This window comes from Exophiala xenobiotica, assembly GCF_000835505.1.
Source record: "Exophiala xenobiotica strain CBS 118157 unplaced genomic scaffold supercont1.1, whole genome shotgun sequence".
NCBI lineage: Eukaryota > Fungi > Ascomycota > Eurotiomycetes > Chaetothyriales > Herpotrichiellaceae > Exophiala > Exophiala xenobiotica.
The window spans coordinates 229,523-247,937 of record NW_013562494.1 but is presented as its reverse complement, the minus strand read 5'-3'; the positions used below and the strand labels follow the sequence as shown (position 1 = coordinate 247,937).

Sequence of the window (18,415 nt, the reverse complement as noted above, 5' to 3'; positions counted from 1 at the left end):
CCAATACTCCGGAATCTACGTGGACAATGTTCTTGAATGTATCAAAGCTATCACATGCGCATATATGCGAGCCGCCGCATACAGATCTCGCTCAACCCCATTTGTTGTTGATTCTTTCGCAATCGAATAGGATTCACTTTAGGGGTGCCATTAGATAGAAATAACGTTCTAGCCTTGTGGCTAACCGAACATTGAATGGTTACCTAGCATACATAAGTTCGGACTGGAGCCGATGGGTCAGCCTATGGTCGCATAGCCCAGCCCGGCATTGACCTGGACTTTTCCTTGTTCATTCTTTCCGCAGCCAAGATATTCAGAGCAAGGCACCTGGATTGGTGGCAGATACTGTTGGTGTTGCAATGCTCTACATTCTAGCTCGCTATCTCTGTGCCGTGGTCCGCATAACCTCAGCTTTCAACCAGTCCGTCAACACCGCCTCAAACTTCTCTGGTTCGTCCGAAGGAGGACTATGACCCGACTTCTCGAAAATTTCCAACTTCGCATTCGGTATACCGTCAGCGATCTCCTGACTACACGCCACCGGAGTCACTTCATCGTAGCGTCCAACAACGACGAGTGTAGGTGCCTGAGCAGCGTCAGGTCAGTTGTACGGAGCCGCAGCCCGACGAAGAAAGGGGCGGGGAAGGGGGCGTATTCTTACCTTGATTGTCTTGAACTGCTCCCGTACGTCAAATTGCGGCATATTCACACTAAACGCGTAATTCTGGGTTGCCGAGCGGTATTTGACGGTCCCACGAAACTCGGTTGACTCGTCGGTGGTCACCTTGCTCCCCGCATTTTCAGGCGGAAGGTAGAAAGGCAGGAGTTCAAGGATGGCGTCTTCAAAGTCCTGATCATTGCGCAAGGTTCCCGACCAGACTCGCACCTGGCGTGCTACGTCGACCTTGACCCGTGGAGACGTCAAGATGTTCGCCAAAGCATTCATTGGGCCCAATTTTCCATTTGCCCAAGCGCCCCGGAGGATCAACGCATTTAGTCTATTGCCGTAGTGAACGGCATAGTCGAGGGCGACGAAGGCTCCGTACGAGGCGCCTGCAAGGACGATTTTCTCTGCGCCAGCCCATTGTCGAAGGTTTTGGATGTCCTTGATCCAGCGGTCATGCGTAAATGGGCCGACATGATCAGAGTCGCCGCTGCCACGAGCGTCATACACCATGACGCGGAAAGTGTTGGACAGAAATGCATACGAAGCTTCAGGTTCCAAATGTGTCGAGAGCCCGGGTGCGCCGTGGAGCGAAATGAGCAGCGGCTTCGTCTTTGTTGGATCGTCTCCAAGTATCTTGACGTGTAGAGTGACTCCATCGTCCATCTTCACCCTTGAGATGGTCGTGGCGTTCTCACTTGTCATGTTGAAGTTCTTTGTCGACTTCGTCGCTTCGAGTGATTTCAAGGCTTGACAACGTAGTTGATGATTGAACGTTTCTGTGCTCTACTTCCTGACGACCATTTATATATCACTATGTCTATAGCGTTCGCATTAATAATCACGTACTCACATAAAGTCGCTTTTATGCACAACGACTTACCAGATGCGAACCTTTTCGACGAGCTGAATACCTACCTTAGGTAAGCTTGGGATTGATCAACAGTTCTACACAGAGCGAACCTTTTCGACGACTGGTTAAGTAAGCTTGAGATTGATCGGCAGTCTACCACGTGCAGTGGCCATGAACAATAGAACATCGAAGTCATGTTTTCCAACAAAAACATGTTCACGCACCACACTAGCACCGCCTGTCAAAGGAAGGGTCCTTTGACGGATGAGACCTTCGATTAACAACGTACGCTAGGCGTATGCCGTTAACCAATGAGGAAATTCTGGGTGTGACCCCGAAGCCAGTGAGTAGCTGAGGAGCCGACGGATTTATGCGTTGAGACCAGACTCAATCTAGGACAAATCCGTATACGAACCCACCACTGCCTCTCGCTAGCTCCACCATCTCGCATGCAAAACCGGAACCATTAGTGATAAGCATGGCGGAGCACTACGCGGGGAAAAGTAGCATGGCCACTCAGTTGTTCGAGCAAACATCGGTGGCATACCAAGGAAGTTTACTAATAACGCGAGCAGGAGATGTTCCAAGATGCTGATAAATCTTCGATGATTGAAGGCAGCTAGAGCTCGGTACCCTCCCTCATGTTGGTTTACGAGGTACATCGCTTTAATGCCAGGCAGCCTGACAATCCTCCTCTTTCGGAACGTCGCATCCTTCTTCTACTCCCTGCGCCTGTAATGGAGCGAAATGGCCTTCTGCCATACTTCGTGTCACGATCCTTGTTCCGCCCCAGTCTGTCCTTACTTCGAGTAACGGAAGTGAATTTGTTCTCTGTCGGTCAAGTCTAAGAACTCCTCGTTCTCCGTGTAGACATTGTCGCCTCCACTATGCATGATGGCCGCGTCCCTCTTCCTGTTTTGCCGAGTCAGATAAGCATACATGCCTATCGGTGCAGCAGTCAACAACGTAAAGGTGATCAGCATGGTTCTGAAGCCAGTCTGGTATACAGGAGCCTCGGAATTCAAGAAGAACTGTGGACCAATGATAAAGCCGGTTGAATACCCCAAGAACATGATGGCATTGGTGATCGAGCGCTTCGTATGACCTGCCGTATTTGAATTCATCGAGGCGAACTGAAGTGGCAATGCAGCGTTTGAGAAGCCGGTCAAGTAGAATCCGGCGAGACGGCCTGCCTGGTTTTCTGCCGGCAGATAGAAGACGAGGGCAGCGCCAATGATGGCCGGAAAGCAAGAGGCGACCTGGTTGATGCAGCGGGTATTGGGATGCTTTGAAGTTATGTAGCCAACAAGCGGTAGGCCAATGCAGACAACTGCCCCATAAGGCATCAGCAGGAGGGAACTGACGAACGCGTCGTACCCAAAGTTTTGAATGATAAGGGTGCCGAACTATAGAGTCCCGAAAAACGTCAGCAGCTGACAGTAAACGTGAACGAGATCCAGATTGAGAACGTACGAATGATACTCCGCTGTTCGGTACAACGATCAAAATGACCAAGAAGAAGTTGTAGTAGACCAGTGGATCTTTCAAAGCCTCAATGAGCTGATACTTTTTGAATTCCCGGTTTGCAACGCCGGTTCGGTTGTCTCTCAGCCGCTCAACCGCAATCATTTTCTCTTCGTCGTTGAGGAATCTTGCGTCGAGTGGGCTATTCGGCATGAAATACCACAAAATGGCAGACATGACCAGACTCGCAAGGCCAAAGATGACGAAAAACCATTTCCAGGTCGGTATTCCGGTATTGACAATATGACCAATGCCATACGAAATGAGTGCTTGAAGAATGATTGCGAGGCCGTTGGCCGCGAACCAGAATGTTGTACGTCGGGGGATCTCGTCCTTCTTGTACCACATTCCTGTGACGAGAACGTAAGCTGGAGAGATTCCACCTTCGGCCACGCCGAGGAAGAAACGCGCAACCATAAGACCAGCGAAATCAAAAGCGCCTGCGGTGCAGAGTACAACGATAGCCCAACAAAGAGATGTTGCCACGACAAATCGTCCCAATGGAATGCGATTCATCAAGAAGCCGGTAAATGGCTGGACGGCTAAGTAACCGAAGAAGAATATCGATCTGGAGCTTGTCAACACAGTAGCAGTATTGGTGAGAAGTCTTAATTTCTTCTTACGAACACCATGAATATTGCTGGCCTACAAGACCCAAGTCTTCTCGAAGACCATAGACCAGACTCTGCGCCATGATGCTCTTATCCATGTATTGAAACAGATATGACACGAATAACTCAGACTGCAGTTAGTAAAAAGATGCGTTGTTTCCTTAGGGTGACGACTTACCAATGGCATCAAGTGACGATCGATTTTCCTGAGGACTGCTTTGTCCTGCTCTGGCGTATACGTGAATCCTTGGTGCTGTTCAATGAATCGCAGCGCTTCGTCGGCATGCTCATGCAGAGGTTCACCAATCTGTAGGCTCTCCAGTCTTGCCAGGGACTCTTCAGGCTGCGTTTTCGCGACTGCCGACTTCGCGGATTTCGTCATTGAATTCATTCTTGCTTTGCTACGCGGCAGATACTCCTGCTCCGAGTATCTGTTCTCTTGTGACCAAGCCCAAATTTACCTTCCCGAGGGTCCTGAGGAGGTTATTTATGGACGCAAGTCTATCTCAGGAGTACCAAGACCCGGTGACAGAGAGATACGCGAAAGTGCGCGTTTAACGTTCTCAATTATAGATACACTAGCTTAAACCCGCATCCCGCATCTACCTTGCCGTGCCTCGGATTGAAGAAGGAGCTTTGTCGATCTGGGGACAGCGATAGAAATCTTCGCTCTGGGCTAACTCCGATATCACAATTTGTTTCGTTTGTTTCAGCTGATGGTTGAACGACCTCCGGATACCGCCCAGTCGCAAATGTGTCGTTGATCCAACCGAATGCAAAGCTGGCTATTGTTCAAAGCCCCAAAGAAGTCTCCAATGTTCTGGCGCCGACGGGACTTTACCTAGTGCATACTTATTCTCGTAGGCCAAATCCGTTACCAGTTCTCAAGTCTGTATGGAGAATGTCGTTGCCCATATGATATCTTGTTAAAGGGCCCGATGGGACAACCCCAAATACTTCTTCATCCAGCTAAACTTACTCACGGAATACCATTTGACCCTCCACAAAATCCAACGGCTCTTGTTTCTGACCTTCGGTCGACCTTGACTTTTTCACGGACTACAGTAACGAAGATTACGTTCGTGCCTACCAGAATAGTCCTCCGGTATTTCCAGGAGAACAGCATCCCAACACAATGACATCAACACAGGAAGGCCTGCCCCGGCCATGCGTGGCTCTGCCGCAGGGAAAGATCGAAGGGTTTGTGCAAACAGATCATTTCCCACAGCCGGTAGAGTGCTTCTTGGGATTCCCGTACGCCGAACCTCCTGTAGGAGATCTTCGATTCCGACCACCAGTCAAGGTCAAACCTTCGAACATAACGATTGAGGCCGTTGCGTATGGGAAAGCAGCTCCAGGGAAACCTCTCATACCTCCTCGCATCCCACTTGTTTATAGCGAGGATTGCTTGACGGCCAATGTCATTAGGCCCATTCGCAGACCGGGTGATACACAACTCCTGCCGGTGGCGGTCTACATCCATGGTGGAGCTTTCAATCGAGGACATTCGTCCTCGCAAAACACTGCCTCCATGGTTGCTTGGTCTGAGGAACCTTTTGTAGCGGTCTCGTTCAATTACAGAATTGGCGCCCTCGGCTTTCTAGCATCGTCCAAAGCGGCAGAGGAAGGCATTCTCAACCTGGGTATGCAGGACCAACGCCTCCTTCTGGACTGGATACAAGAGAACATCTATCATTTCGGTGGTGACAAACACAACGTGACTTTGATCGGGCTTTCTGCCGGGGCTATCACCGTGAGTTTGCAACCACGCACATATAAGGGAATACAATGCCTAACGCTTGTTCGTAGATTGGTCATTTTATGCTCCACTACAGTGACCGAAACCCTGGTCCGTTTCACAGGGTCATCCTGGAGTCTGGGTCACCTACTACGAGGGACTGCAGGGCATACAATGCAGAGATCAATGAAAAGTACTTCAACGAATTCCTGGGTCGGGCCGGGTGTCCACAAGACCTCCCGGCTACAGATACTTTCAAATTTCTTCGCGCCCTGCCTCTGTCCACCATCATTGACGCCCAAGAAGCCGTCTTCACAAAGTACAAGCCTACCATGCAGTGGGCTTTCCGTCCGGTCATAGATGGAGATCTGATCCCTCGCCCGCCGATCGAAAGCTGGAAGTCCGGTCAATACTACAAAGTGCCGATTATGACGGGCTACTGCACCAACGAAGGGTCTTTGTATGTGGATCGGCAGCTGTCCAAGTCCAGCCAATTCACCGACTTCATGCGAACCTTGCTCCCTGGCCTACCCAAAGAGGACATTGACCGGTTGAACGAGTTGTACCCTGATCCGTCTCTGGGATACCCGGATTATGAAGACAAGAGAGTGGGTAATGACATCGGCACGCAGTATAAGCGCACCGAGGCAGCGTATGGTCAGTTCGCGCTAATTGCGCCCATCCGACAGACGGCGCACCTTGCATCGTCAATTCCTGGAAGCCCACCGGTCTACTTATGGCATTGGGACGTATTTACCACACTCTACGGTGGCGCTGCCCATGGAGACACTGCGAGGTACGAAACTTTCGACCATGCCACGACATCATTGTCTCCCGCACAAAAGGAGGTGTCTGGCATGTTTCACGCGTACATGATTAGTTTCATTTGCCACAAGGGTGATCCAAACAAGATACAAGGGGCCTGGAGGCATCGACCGATATGGCAGCCATATACTCATGACCAGCCTTTCAAGATGATTCTAGGAAAGGGGAATAGGGAGCTGATAGGGGGTCCGGCCGGTACACCAGCCGAGTTGACATATGAGACCGAAGCTCTAGAGCAATGCAAGTTTTGGTGGGACAGAACCGAAATCACGCAGCGATAGAGCATTGCAATGACCTTGGACCATCCCTTGACTTGGTCGATGATATGGTACACACGTGAAAAACGGACCGAACCTCAAAATGAATAATTCTAAGGTAGTTTTTAGACCAATGCATTTGATCATGGGGGCGAAAACGCATTCAGAATCTTGAAAGTAACATATCGACTTCGTACCCAGGTCGACATCACCTCTTCTGGACAAGTCACAGCTAAGTCGTACTGGCCGGGGGGGAGGGGGGGTATTTAGATTCTGGTTATCTCTTAGGTTGAACAATCGAGCGCCATTGTACTTCAGTGGACAAGATTTCAGTTACCCTTACTCTCCTAGGTAAGCTCGTGCTCGCACTACCATCTCGCGCTCGCCGTATCCAGGGCGCAAAGAGTGTACTTCCTCGTTTGCTGAGGATTCGTCGCCTTCCGGGTTTCTAACCACAACAACCTGCAGGGTTTTTTGGTCCGTCCAGCACAAGTGTGTGTGCCACTATCGATCCCATTCGTGGTGGTCGGAAATCATTCCCACTGCCTTGCCGTCGCGTTTGTGGATCACCCCATCCTTCATGACAAAATCAACCCGCCTCAGTGCCTTGGGATCCTCACGTGGGTCTATGTTTACAGCGATAATGTCTGCCCGGGTGCCTTTTTCAAACCAACCAAAACGCATTCCACAAAGGTCGCCGCCACAAGCTTCCCATCCCCCCACGGTAGCTGCTTCGAGCACCTCCTCCCATGAAAGCCCGACCTCTCTGAGAAGCTCGCACTCCCTGACTGACTGACCATGCGGGTAGGTGCCAGTGTCTCCTCCACAAGCGAAACGCACGCCTAGCTTGTACGCCAGCTTGGACTGTTCCATGATCTCATCGAAGCGCTTCGCGTGGACTCGTTCGCAGATGGCCAATGTCGGGACAAACACGGTCCCTTTTTCGACCATTCGCTTGAACAGGTCTTCGTTGGCATGGTATGCATGCTCGATAGAGACCACGCCAGCATTGATTGCCATCTGAGCGCCCTCGATGGTGCCTGCGTGGCAAACGACCGGCACCTTTGCCAGGTTGGCCTCCTTCACCAAGGCGTCGATTTCCTCCTGGTGGAAGACGAGATAGTCGGGATTGGGATCCTGGGGCGGATGCGTCGGGCTGGGAATATAAGGGTGTTGCTGAGCAGGCGGGTACCGCATAATTCTGCGCCGGTAGTCGGCAAAAAACTTGATCACGTCGGCGCCAGCAGCGACACGTCTTCGCACGGCGGTCCGAACCTCGTCAGCCCCGTCGACAGCTTCGCCCCCTCTGGGGTAGCAGACTCCATTGGCGTGGTTCTCGCTGCGAAGCTCGTAAGAGCCAGTACTTGCCAGAGCGCGCGTCGCAACAAAGAGACGCGGTCCCGGGATCAGGCCGCGATTGATACAGTCTCGGATCTGGGCGTCCATTTCCCCCATCGACTCGGAACTCAGGTCTCTGAAGATCTTGGTCAGCTTCAGGATGGCCCTCGTGGATGGAAACCAAAGTATGAACTACCTGTACGTGGTACATCCAGCCAGGAGCGCTGTCCGGACATGGTGGGTTGCGCGAATAATTCGCTCAGGGATGCTCTCATCCCGCTTCTGAACCAGAGCCGGTCGCTCACTGTGCGTGCATGTTAGGATTGAATAGTTGGTCAGGGTAACATCGAGAGGATAGATATCGGACCTACTCGTAGGAGTGAATGAAGATGTGCGTATGAGCGTCGACCAAGCCTGGCATCACAACCTTGCCCCTCAAATCGACATCCCCCACAGGAACAGAGCCTCCTGGAATGTCGGATTCAGACCTCTCATACACATCTACTATCAGGCCAGACTTTGGGTCGACTTTCACCGACACATTTTCCACAAAGGCTTTCTTCTTCGGGTCGAATAGTGTCGATGTATGGATGGTGTAAGGGGTGTTCATGGTGACTGTTGGGGCTGCTACCAAAGCTTTGCCGCTTCGAAGAGCTCAATTCAAGACCGGGGCTGGAAAGAGGCTTACAGTGGTATCCATAGCTGTCAAGCCGGTCTCAGCCCGATATATGTACATCTACTATGGATAGTGGTCTTTGGACATTATCCGGAGATCTACACCACGCTGATACCCTAGCGTCGAGTGGCGGGGCGGGCTTAATGCCGCCACCTCAACGGCTTTGGCCAGCGGCCGACACGGACCTGGTAGCTGCCTCCGTTCCGAGCATGATGTTGTGTCTCAAAGGTCTACACCGCATTCGTAGAGCCAAGTCGGCTACGCGGACTGTTGAAGCTAGAGCTCTATCTCCGCTTCCGCCCCCCCAGAAAGAGGTACATCGACGCTATGCGGGACACACCGTGCACATTCAGACCGTCCCATATTCCGATTAAGCGGGCTTTCGGACTTTCAAAAGGGCGTGGTTGAAGTGTAGGCCTGACCTGCTGCGAGAGGGCACATGACTGGACCCGAGTCCGCCTATGGTCAAAATAAATTGTTAAATCATATTGAGGAGCAGTTCCACAAAGCTTTCCCACGCCTGTGCATATGCCGAGCCATTCTTCCAGCGAGCGACAAATGAGGCAATGATGGTAGAAACCTTGAAGATAGGACTCATTGCGAGACTGGTCCCGAGTTTGTACACATTTTGATTTGGAGTCTCCGTAGTCCCCTTGTGGCTGATTAGATAAGTCCCCCAGACCAATCCGGCCTCAATGACTTGTTCCACGGCCATGCAGACGCTGATGATTCTGTCGTTTTCATTGAGGTAAGCGAAATGGTCGATAATGGCAGATGCAGAATGCGCGACAATCTGGAAAAGTCGAGAGTGAAGGACATTGAACGTTCCCGTGGGGGAGGTGTCTGATGGTGTAAAGAGTGGATGCAAAGCAACGTAAAGCCTTGCAGATTGTATACTTATATTCGCGCTTATTGACGTTATTTGGAACCGTAGGGGTATCAAGTTCTCAAAGAAATCCTCTGGTTGTCTGGGGAAGCGCGTCATGTGTTCGCTTATCTGTTGCAAGCAACCCAGGGTGGCTAAGTCATCTGGAAGTGTCTGGAGTGGAGAAGACTCTTCGAGTCTAGGCTTCAGCCGTATTGCGCAGAAGGAAGAATGACGGCGAAAATATAACGAAGTTGAACTGTGAGAATTTTTAGGAAGTATTTGAGGCGCAAGTTTTGCAGACATACCTCTCCAGCTTGATTAGGCAGTGCTCTAGCCTTGTGAAAGCGTCGTCAAGCTCGATATTTTGAAGCTGGTATTCTTGGCGGAGGTCTTCAATCGTCGAACAGGCTCCTCCCAGAAGATCCCATAGCTGCCCCGAGGTTGGATTGATGATTTCGCAGAGTGCAAGCGCACATAAAGCGGTGGAAGTCCATCTCATTCTCTCCATCCGCAAGTTATCTGATCCAATCACGTATGCGATCTTGTGTAACTCATTCAGGCAGCGTGCCGATATGGTAGACAAATTCGAATCCAGATCTCGAGCAATCAGGGTGGAGGAGATGGCAAACACGACATTTAGAGCAAGAGCATCAGGGGTTTCCTTGTTCGCACCAATCCACCTCAGAGGGTTCTCGTGAGCCAGCAACGCAGATTCCCTATCGGAAGGGAGCAAAGTGTACTCCACAGACACAACCTTCAGGTAGTGCTGTACGATTGCTCGCTGAGTTGAAGGTGGCACAAGAGATTGCAATTCCAGTTTTCGCTGGTCGTTTGTAATGAGAAAGGATGGCTGCGGATAGCTGTGGTTGAATTCCATCAGACGGGAACTTCCATCCGGGAGCAGACGTTTTGGGGTTGATATGCCATTTTCGAAATGCCATTGAATAGCGCTTTTCAGCAGGCGTTCCAGAAGGCGACCTGAGTTTCCTGGGCCGAGATAAGCCGGTTCTGAGTGCTGGGGAACATCATCATGCAAAACGTCCAAAAAATAGCCTTGATCAATGGTGGACGCAGACCTCAAGTCAAGGTTGGATTCTCCCAACTCGCCAGCAGCCTGGGCGTTCAAATTCTGGATCTCTAGCTCGAGCTGCTGCTTCCTTTTGCGCAGGAAATGGAGACGGCTAGAAGCAAGCTGGGTCAGCCTTGGGGTTGATAGTGAGTGGCCTTGAGGCTCAATTACCTGCATGATATCTCCCGCCTGAGTGAGGTATCCCAGAAAGTACACTCGACATCAGTGGTTCGGCAATTGTTGCAGGCAGGCAACTGCAAATCACACTATGTGAGAAATTGTCAGTATGCTGGGCTAAAACTTCAAGCCTTGAGAGTCTGCTTGCCTTGATCCTCCTCTTCCGGCATCTGCTACAGACCTCCAAAGCCATGGTTTGTCAACATGATAAGGAGATGAGGATGAGGATGAGGATGATGATTTGCAGTCCCTAGATACGATCGTAGTGCAGGCTTGGCAGCTCTTCTCCCCCGCAGCTATCTCCCCAGATGTGACGAGGCTGACCAGTTAGGTGCCTATTATATAACCCTTTTATCAGGGTCCTGAACGTGGGCATATGAAGTAGGCGAATGTCACACGAAGCCCATGGAGAACCATACAGGTCTTTCCACCATTCTCTTGTTCATCATGACGCTGTCTCAGAAACCCGATAGACCAACTTCTCGGCACTGACTCTACTTCTCTTCATGTCATCTAGGCCTTGCAACACTCCATTTAGACCTCCCACTTTAATCGCCACCTTATGAGGTTTCAGATGGTCCGCGGCCAGAATTTTCTCTGTAAGCTCCATAAACTTTCTCGCCCATTCGAAATCCGCCTGGTCGGCGGGATACTCCAAGGATCCAGACTTGAAATGCTCCCCCCAGATAGTATACATGTTGGTGCCGACACTTTCGACGTCCTCCCTCGGGCTTCGGTTGCTCAAAAACGACGCGTACCGACAACCTGTGGAGTCAGACGAGAGCGCCGCAGCGCAGACCTTGGCCGAATCTTCATTGCTGATGATGTCCCATGCGAGTTTGAGTCCATCTTTGGTGAATTCACGGATTCTCGCACCGTTGCTAGCATCTTTGTAGTTGAAGGCCTCGCTTGCGCCGAGGGACTTGACATATTCGAAGTTTTGTGGTGAGCATGTGGTGAGAACTGAATACCCGGACCTGCGTAGCTGGTAAGTCCCCAGTATATATGACTGGGAGAAAATGAAACCATCACGAACATACAGTCTAGCGTACTGAATTCCTAGTGCTCCAGTCGCGGTTGCTCCACCATAGATCAACACAAAAGGGTTCTCTGTATTGGTGCTTGGCTCGTCGGGCAGCTTCAGCTTCAAGCCCTTTTGGTATAGACCTTGCATGACGGTTGCAACACCAAGGGGCAAAGTCGATGCTTCCTCGAAACTTAGGGTGTCTGGCAGCTTGATCAGTAAATCGCCCTTGGCGACGACGTACTCGGCAAATGCCCCGTCTTCAGGCTGCACACTGTTTCCTCCGTGTGCGACGCCCGCCACGCGGTCTCCCCTGGACAACGTTTTGTTCACGCCTCTACCGACCTCGACGACGGTGCCGGCGAAGTCGCAACCAACCAGGCAGCCGTCTGCCACCAAGCCGTAGTCCAAATGTTTCCAATCTGTTGGGTTCAGGGCCACAGCCGCGACCTCGATTAGGACAAAATGATCTCGAAGCTGAGGTTTGGGCCGGTCATGAACGACAACCGCTTTTCCTTCCTTGACGACTACCGCCTTCATGGTTGTTGATTCAAGATTCAAGAACAGTTTCGAAAATCATGGACGGTTCATTCAATTCAGCTGTTGTTCTCCGGAGTTAGCCAAGGCCATTTTTATAACATGACCTGATGAACAGTTCAGCATGCCGATGACAAATCCATATCATCTCCAGGCTGATGTTGAAGTTGGCAGGCCTGGATGCATTAGCATCACATCACCTCAATAATCAACATTCCGACTCCGACACGCGAACACCAACGCCCGGTTTTTCTTCTGGCAAAGAGCACCGATCTCGTAAACGTTGGCAGATGGCTCGACGGCAGAGAAGAAGCGATGGAGGCCTGTCTTGGCCTTTAGCCTGACGCGACAGGCTTTTTAGAGGCCAACGCGGTCCACATGGGGGTCCAGGCGTATCCACGCCTGAGGATGGAGTAGTTTCTCATTTCTCCATATGCTGACGGAAATCCCCTAAGGTGGACCACTTATCAAAGCTCAAACCCGATAAGCTCAATCGTCACCATCAGACGAACCTGTGGGTGCATGGGAGGTTTGAACAGACGATTTGAGTGACGGAAATTGCGGGGACTCCCCCAGTACACTGAATCCCGAAGCAAGTAGAAGACGTAGGTACCTAGGCTTCTAGACACGTTGCAACGGAACGGGATTGATTGTGGGGCTGAGCGTGGTTGGCCTCGAACAACAGCACAGGATTGGAGTCTAACTTCACGTCAGAGGTGCTATTTGAACGGTGAGCAGCAAGATAGCTTTGTTATAGGGTTGTGGATATAAATACCGTGAGAAGAGGCAACAGATAGAGTCAATGACGCTGGAAGACCATGCATGCCGGTGTATGGATACAACGACGGCACCTAGGAGGGTGTTGTGACATGACTAAGCAATGGAAAGCCAAGAAGGTCGACGGCACAACAGGCGGGAACAGGGCATCTCCCACACCTCATTCCGCATCTTCAAGGGATCCCATCACGACCCGTTGCTCTCAAGGACGAAGACATTTTAGCGAGAGAAGGATGACCCAGTCTACTCGATGATCCGACCTCGACAAAGTGACCTCCCGATACGATGAGCACCGACAGCCAACCCCCACCCCGTCCCAGAAAACACAGGCAGAGTAAAGCTTGCGCTCGTTGTCGGAGGCGCAAGATTCGTGTGAGCACATTCGTCCCCGACATCATATTGTGATCGTTGGTCGAATAACCACCTGCTTTAGTGTGACTTCCAGTACCCGACCTGTGGTGCCTGCGCAACAGCGAGGGTAGCATGCCTAGGATTCGACTACGTCCACGGAGTTGATACGCCTCGAAGCACAATTTCACACCTCGAGCAAGAGGTCGCTCGCCTGGAGACCGAGCTACAACAGATCAGCGCCCGGACGACTACTGAGCTAGACGTGGCAAGCGCGGCCGCAGAGCGATTATCTTCGTCCCTGGCAGCGACCATTCTCGCACAGCCGCGCAAGTCTCGTAATCATGATAACTTCCTTGCTATAACGTCGCCATTCTTCCTCTTTGGCTCCCCTGAGCCCTATCTGGGTACACCGGTGCCTCGCCGTGACGCCCAGAAACCATTTGAGGGAAATTTGTCCTCGACCAACAAGCTTTCGTCAATCCCGCGTCATGCCGTGGACATTATGATGAAGAACTATTGTGAAATTTATCGGCCGCTCTACCCAGCAATTGAAGAAGCAGAATTGTTCGAGGCGTGCGAGAGGGTCTACAGTAATACCAATCCCTCTGTCCTCGATATCTTCTGTGTTTACATCACGTTAGCTATTAGTGTTTGTCACACCATCTCCCAACGTCGCAGGAATACATTGACACGTGTTCAGATGCAAACGCTGATGTATCGCGATGAACGACGGGCAACTGCGGCCTCATATGGCTTCTGGGCCACGGCCGTAGATGTGCTCGGGCAAGCCGGCCCTATAGATTCTTGGGGAAGGCTGCAGGCCCTGCAACTTCTTAGCCATTACGCCTTCATGAACCCCAAACACGTCGACTGCAGCAAATGTGCCGCAGCAGGCACAAGACTGTGCTCACAGCTTGGACTGGAGCACGACGTCCCTTCAGCACATGGCGAGCTGGATTCCAGGACACTGTCTACCCGAAGGAGACTGTTCTGGAACTCGTACAATATTGACTGGCAAGCTACCTTTGATGGCTCTGTCTTAGTGCTGGCATTCTGACACAGCAGCTAGTGCGGTCAATACAGTTCGATGCTGGCCATTTCTATGGTCAAGATCCCCTTCGACGGCAGAGGTAATTGTTCGATGCATGTTCGGCCTGGAAAATACTGACCTCCTCAGTTCTCAGAAACCGATCCGTGGTCAGTGGCCAGTCGTCAGATCTGCCTCTTGAGAGAACTTGAAGCCGAAATTACAATGGCAATGTACTATCCAACCCTTCCTTCTGGGGACATGTCCAGGAATGTTCCGTTCAGTCAATGGTTTAGCCGTATCCATGAACGCATGAGTGAATGGTATCAGACGACCCGTCAAAATGTCAATCTCAGCGAAAAGCTCGAGTTCCACGAGCTCTTATATCAATGTCAAATCCTGAGGCTTAATCGGGCAACCCCCCGATTCCCAAGCCCTACGAAAGAAATGCGCAAGAAGACCTTGCAGGCCTCGATCGCCGTGCTCAAGGAACTCAGCACAATACAGAGGGCAGGAAAGCTCTTCAATATCTGGCATGCCTCTTACTTTGCCTTGGAAGCAGCCGTTTGCATCCTTGCAATAGTCTTAACTGCATTTCACTCTCAATGTAGTGACCACACTAGCTTGGAGGGAGTGGACATCATCACCCTATGCAGATACATCCAGAATGTGCCTTCCCTGCTCCGAAAGATATCGCGGCGGTGGCCAAACGTGGCTCGACATGCCTCGACGCTTGACGCTCTGTCTCACACTGTCATGGAGAAAATGCAACAATGGCTCAATGGCGAAGAGACCGAGAAGCAGGACCTTTGCACACTTGAGGCGCAGCTCAATCACCTTTCACTTTTTCCCCCACTGCCTCCAAAAGGGGAAGACTCCGCCATCAGAGACGAACCGACCCTTGTCCCCGAGCCCTTCCAAGCAATGGCACAACCACCCCTCGCAGATGAGCTCCACCTATCTCTTGGCTCCGTCGAGCTCCAACTCCCCGAACTGGGCCCAGCTCCTAGCAGCAATTGGGCAGACCCTCAAACCATTTTGGAATGGTCGCCCTCGATTGCGCAGGATCCTTATGCTTTTGACGGCGGTAGTGGCCTTGTGTGGGACTTTGAAGAAGACATACTGTCTGCTTTTGATTTTACCAGCCAACAAGTTCCAGGCTACGGTGAGCTATCTGTGCCTTCAGAGGACTGAGACTCTATCTGAGGGCGAGTGGGTATACAATGGACATCTCGGTCTTAAAGATAGGTATCCAGCCTCAGTCATATGAAAGACGAATGCAGAGTCCGAATAGTCCGTAGTCAAGAGATTAATCACCAGATCACGTGCAAGGCTGAATCTCTGAACGGCTCATCTTCGGAAAAACTTTTCCATGCCTTGGCAAGAATTTCAACTGCGCCCCGAAGTTTTCCAGCATCGTCGAGACGCTCATACTCCCTCGTATCCCTCCAACCCGCTGCCTCTGTTACTGTTGTCCTATTGCTGAGGATATTTGAGGTTTCGTAGTCTCTCTCGAGACCTTCGTTCGCCATGGCGATTCAAAAGAAGCATGGCAAGGGACGTCTCGGTAGGATCTCCCCCACTGGTCACTTCTGCCTGCCAACTGATTTTCTCCAGACAAATGGTACAAGCTCGCCAAAGAGAAAGGCTACCGAGCCCGTGCCGCCTTCAAGTTGATCCAGTTGAACAAGAAATATGGCTTCCTCGAAAAGAGTAGGGTCCTGCTCGATCTTTGTGCTGCACCAGGATCATGGTGTCAAGTCGCCGCAGAGACAATGCCCGCGCAGAGTTTGATCGTGGGTGTTGATTTGGCTCCAATCAAAGCCATCCCTCGAGTAATCACGTTCCAAAGCGACATCACCACGGACAAATGCAGAGCGACCATACGACAGCACTTCAAACACTTGAAGGCCGATACCGTTCTGCACGACGGAGCGCCGAATGTGGGTGTGGCTTGGGTACAGGATGCCTTTTCACAAGCGGAACTGGTCCTGCAGTCGATGAAACTGGCCACAGAATTTTTGAAAGAAGGAGGCACGTTCGTCACAAAGGTTTTCCGGTCAAAGGATTACAATGCCTTACTATGGGTATTCAAACAGCTATTCACATCGGTCGAAGCTACCAAACCTCCCTCGTCGCGAAACGTCTCTGCAGAAATTTTCGTTGTTTGCAGAGGGTTTAAAGCGCCCAAAAAGATGGACCCAAAATTCCTGGATCCGAAGCACGTTTTTGCTGAAGTGCAAGAAGCAACCCCGAACAACGAGGCCAAGGTTTTCAACCCGGAAAAGAAGAAGAGAAAGAGGGAAGGATACGAAGAAGGAGATTGGACTCAGCATAAGGAAATTCCGGTCACCGAGTTCATTCACACCACTGACCCCATCGCCATTCTCGGCTCAGTCAACAAGCTGAGTTTTGACCAAGGACCCAATGGAGATCTTGCCATGGCGACCCTGGACAGGTTGCCGGAGACGACAGCAGAAATAAGACAATGCTGCGAAGACCTGAAGATTCTTGGAAAGAAGGAGTTCCGGACTCTTCTCCGTTGGCGGTTGAAAGTACGAGACAAATTTGGCATGTCCACCAAAGCCAAAAAGCAACAGGAGGCCGAGAAGGAAGAGGGCGAAGAAGTTGCCGAGGTCGAGTCAATGGATGAAGAGCTCAAGATCCAGGAAGAGTTGCAACGTTTAAAGAACCAAGATTCAAAGGAGAAACGAAAGTCGCGGCGAAAGGACAACGAGCGGAAGCGGAAAGAGATAGTCAGGATGCAGATGCACATGACTACACCTCAGGAAATTGGCTTGGAGCAGAATGGCCCGCTGGGAGAAGGTGCAATGTTCAACATCAAGACTTCAGACAAGGCTCAAGCAGCTGCAAGGATTGCCGGTGCTGAAATCCAGGACACGGAAGACCTCGAATCTGAAGTGACGGAGGATGAGTCGGACGAAGAGGAATCTGATGAGGATGGAGATCGGCTGGAACAAGAACTCGATACCCTATATGAGTCTTATCGGGAAAGGCGAGAACAAAATGATGCCAAAGCTAGAGCCAAAAGAGCGAGGAAGGAGAAGGAGACTGACGAATGGACTGGCTTGTCAGATGATGAGAAGACTGGCGACGCACCCACAGATGCAGAATCCGATGCAGAAGGAGACTATCCCATGCGACAAATCCCCAAGACAGAAGGCCTTTCTGCCAAGGCAGCCATGTTTTTCGACCAGGATATTTTCCAGGATCTAGGGATCGAGGACGACCAAGACGATGAAGATAAGGACAGCGCGATCGAACTCGAAGATGAATCATCCGACCAAGCGAAGCACGCGGTATCGTCTGAAAAACAGGAACCGGCATCTAACCAACAGGTTGGGCCCCTGAAGTCGGCGCTGAAGAAACCACAAAAAGCCGCACCTAAGCCCGCCGACGGCGACTCTGACTCCTACTCCGAATGGGAGCCTGTACAAAAAGCCTCCTCATCATCCCAGCCCTCACGACCCGAAGACCCTCTACTCCCTAACGGCCAATTAGACGTGGACATCATCACGGCCGAAGCCATGACCCTTGCGCAGTCCCTCGCCACCAAACGCACCAAGCCCTCCGACCTCATCGACGACAGCTTCAACAAGTTCTCCTTCCGCGACGTCGATGGCCTGCCCGAGTGGTTTCTCGACGACGAGTCGCACCACTCCAAGCCCCAGCGGCCGATCACCGCCGCTGCCGCCGCCGCGATCAAGGAGAAACTGCGTGCGCTGAACGCCCGGCCAATCAAGAAGGTCCTCGAGGCCAAGGGCCGGAAGAAGTTCAAAGCGGCGCAACGGCTGGAGAAGTTGCGCAAGAAATCCGCCATGCTGCTCGAGGACGAGGGCATGAGCGAGAAGGACAAGGCCGCCGGGATTGCGAGGATGATGTCTCGCGCGGCCAAGAAAGGTCGGCCGAAAGAGAAGGTCAAGCTCGTCGTTGCACGCGGCGGAAACAGGGGCATCGCCGGAAGGCCGAGGGGCGTCAAGGGCAAGTATAAGATCGTGGATCCAAGGCTGAAGAAGGACGTCCGCGCCGAGAAGCGATTGAAGAAGAAGTTGAAGAAGTGAGCGGCATAAACAAAGTA

General features: G+C 51.6%; 7 protein-coding genes across 7 annotated transcripts; 3 read left to right on the top strand and 4 right to left on the bottom strand.

Moving 5' to 3' along the window:
• Window positions 1-379: 379 nt before the first annotated feature.
• Window positions 380-1,330, bottom strand: PV05_00100 (uncharacterized protein; the record flags this gene model as incomplete). The annotated part of the gene is made up of 2 exons (XM_013464964.1): window positions 380-586; window positions 662-1,330. 2 exons carry the CDS (start codon window positions 1,328-1,330, stop codon window positions 380-382), a joined length of 876 nt encoding a protein of 291 aa, XP_013320418.1.
• A 987-nt stretch (window positions 1,331-2,317) lies between these two features.
• Window positions 2,318-4,043, bottom strand: PV05_00099 (uncharacterized protein; the record flags this gene model as incomplete). The annotated part of the gene is made up of 4 exons (XM_013464963.1): window positions 2,318-2,923; window positions 2,991-3,609; window positions 3,665-3,783; window positions 3,831-4,043. The coding sequence occupies 4 exons, from the start codon at window positions 4,041-4,043 to the stop codon at window positions 2,318-2,320; spliced, it is 1,557 nt and encodes a 518-aa protein (XP_013320417.1).
• Window positions 4,044-4,787: 744 nt separating this feature from the next.
• Window positions 4,788-6,496, top strand: PV05_00098 (uncharacterized protein; the record flags this gene model as incomplete). The annotated part of the gene is made up of 2 exons (XM_013464962.1): window positions 4,788-5,405; window positions 5,462-6,496. The coding sequence occupies 2 exons, from the start codon at window positions 4,788-4,790 to the stop codon at window positions 6,494-6,496; spliced, it is 1,653 nt and encodes a 550-aa protein (XP_013320416.1).
• Window positions 6,497-6,976: 480 nt separating this feature from the next.
• PV05_00097 (uncharacterized protein) lies at window positions 6,977-8,420 on the bottom strand (the record flags this gene model as incomplete). The annotated part of the gene is made up of 3 exons (XM_013464961.1): window positions 6,977-7,946; window positions 8,007-8,114; window positions 8,182-8,420. 3 exons carry the CDS (start codon window positions 8,418-8,420, stop codon window positions 6,977-6,979), a joined length of 1,317 nt encoding a protein of 438 aa, XP_013320415.1.
• A 544-nt stretch (window positions 8,421-8,964) lies between these two features.
• PV05_00096 (uncharacterized protein) lies at window positions 8,965-12,164 on the bottom strand (the record flags this gene model as incomplete). Its single annotated transcript, XM_013464960.1, has 5 exons — window positions 8,965-9,454; window positions 9,660-10,535; window positions 10,595-10,689; window positions 11,148-11,577; window positions 11,641-12,164. The coding sequence occupies 5 exons, from the start codon at window positions 12,162-12,164 to the stop codon at window positions 8,965-8,967; spliced, it is 2,415 nt and encodes an 804-aa protein (XP_013320414.1).
• A 1,059-nt stretch (window positions 12,165-13,223) lies between these two features.
• PV05_00095 (uncharacterized protein) lies at window positions 13,224-15,510 on the top strand (the record flags this gene model as incomplete). Its single annotated transcript, XM_013464959.1, has 5 exons — window positions 13,224-13,310; window positions 13,372-13,938; window positions 13,990-14,288; window positions 14,359-14,419; window positions 14,467-15,510. 5 exons carry the CDS (start codon window positions 13,224-13,226, stop codon window positions 15,508-15,510), a joined length of 2,058 nt encoding a protein of 685 aa, XP_013320413.1.
• Window positions 15,511-15,846: 336 nt separating this feature from the next.
• Window positions 15,847-18,398, top strand: PV05_00094 (AdoMet-dependent rRNA methyltransferase spb1; the record flags this gene model as incomplete). The annotated part of the gene is made up of 2 exons (XM_013464958.1): window positions 15,847-15,883; window positions 15,934-18,398. 2 exons carry the CDS (start codon window positions 15,847-15,849, stop codon window positions 18,396-18,398), a joined length of 2,502 nt encoding a protein of 833 aa, XP_013320412.1.
• Between the last annotated feature and the right edge of the window lie 17 nt (window positions 18,399-18,415).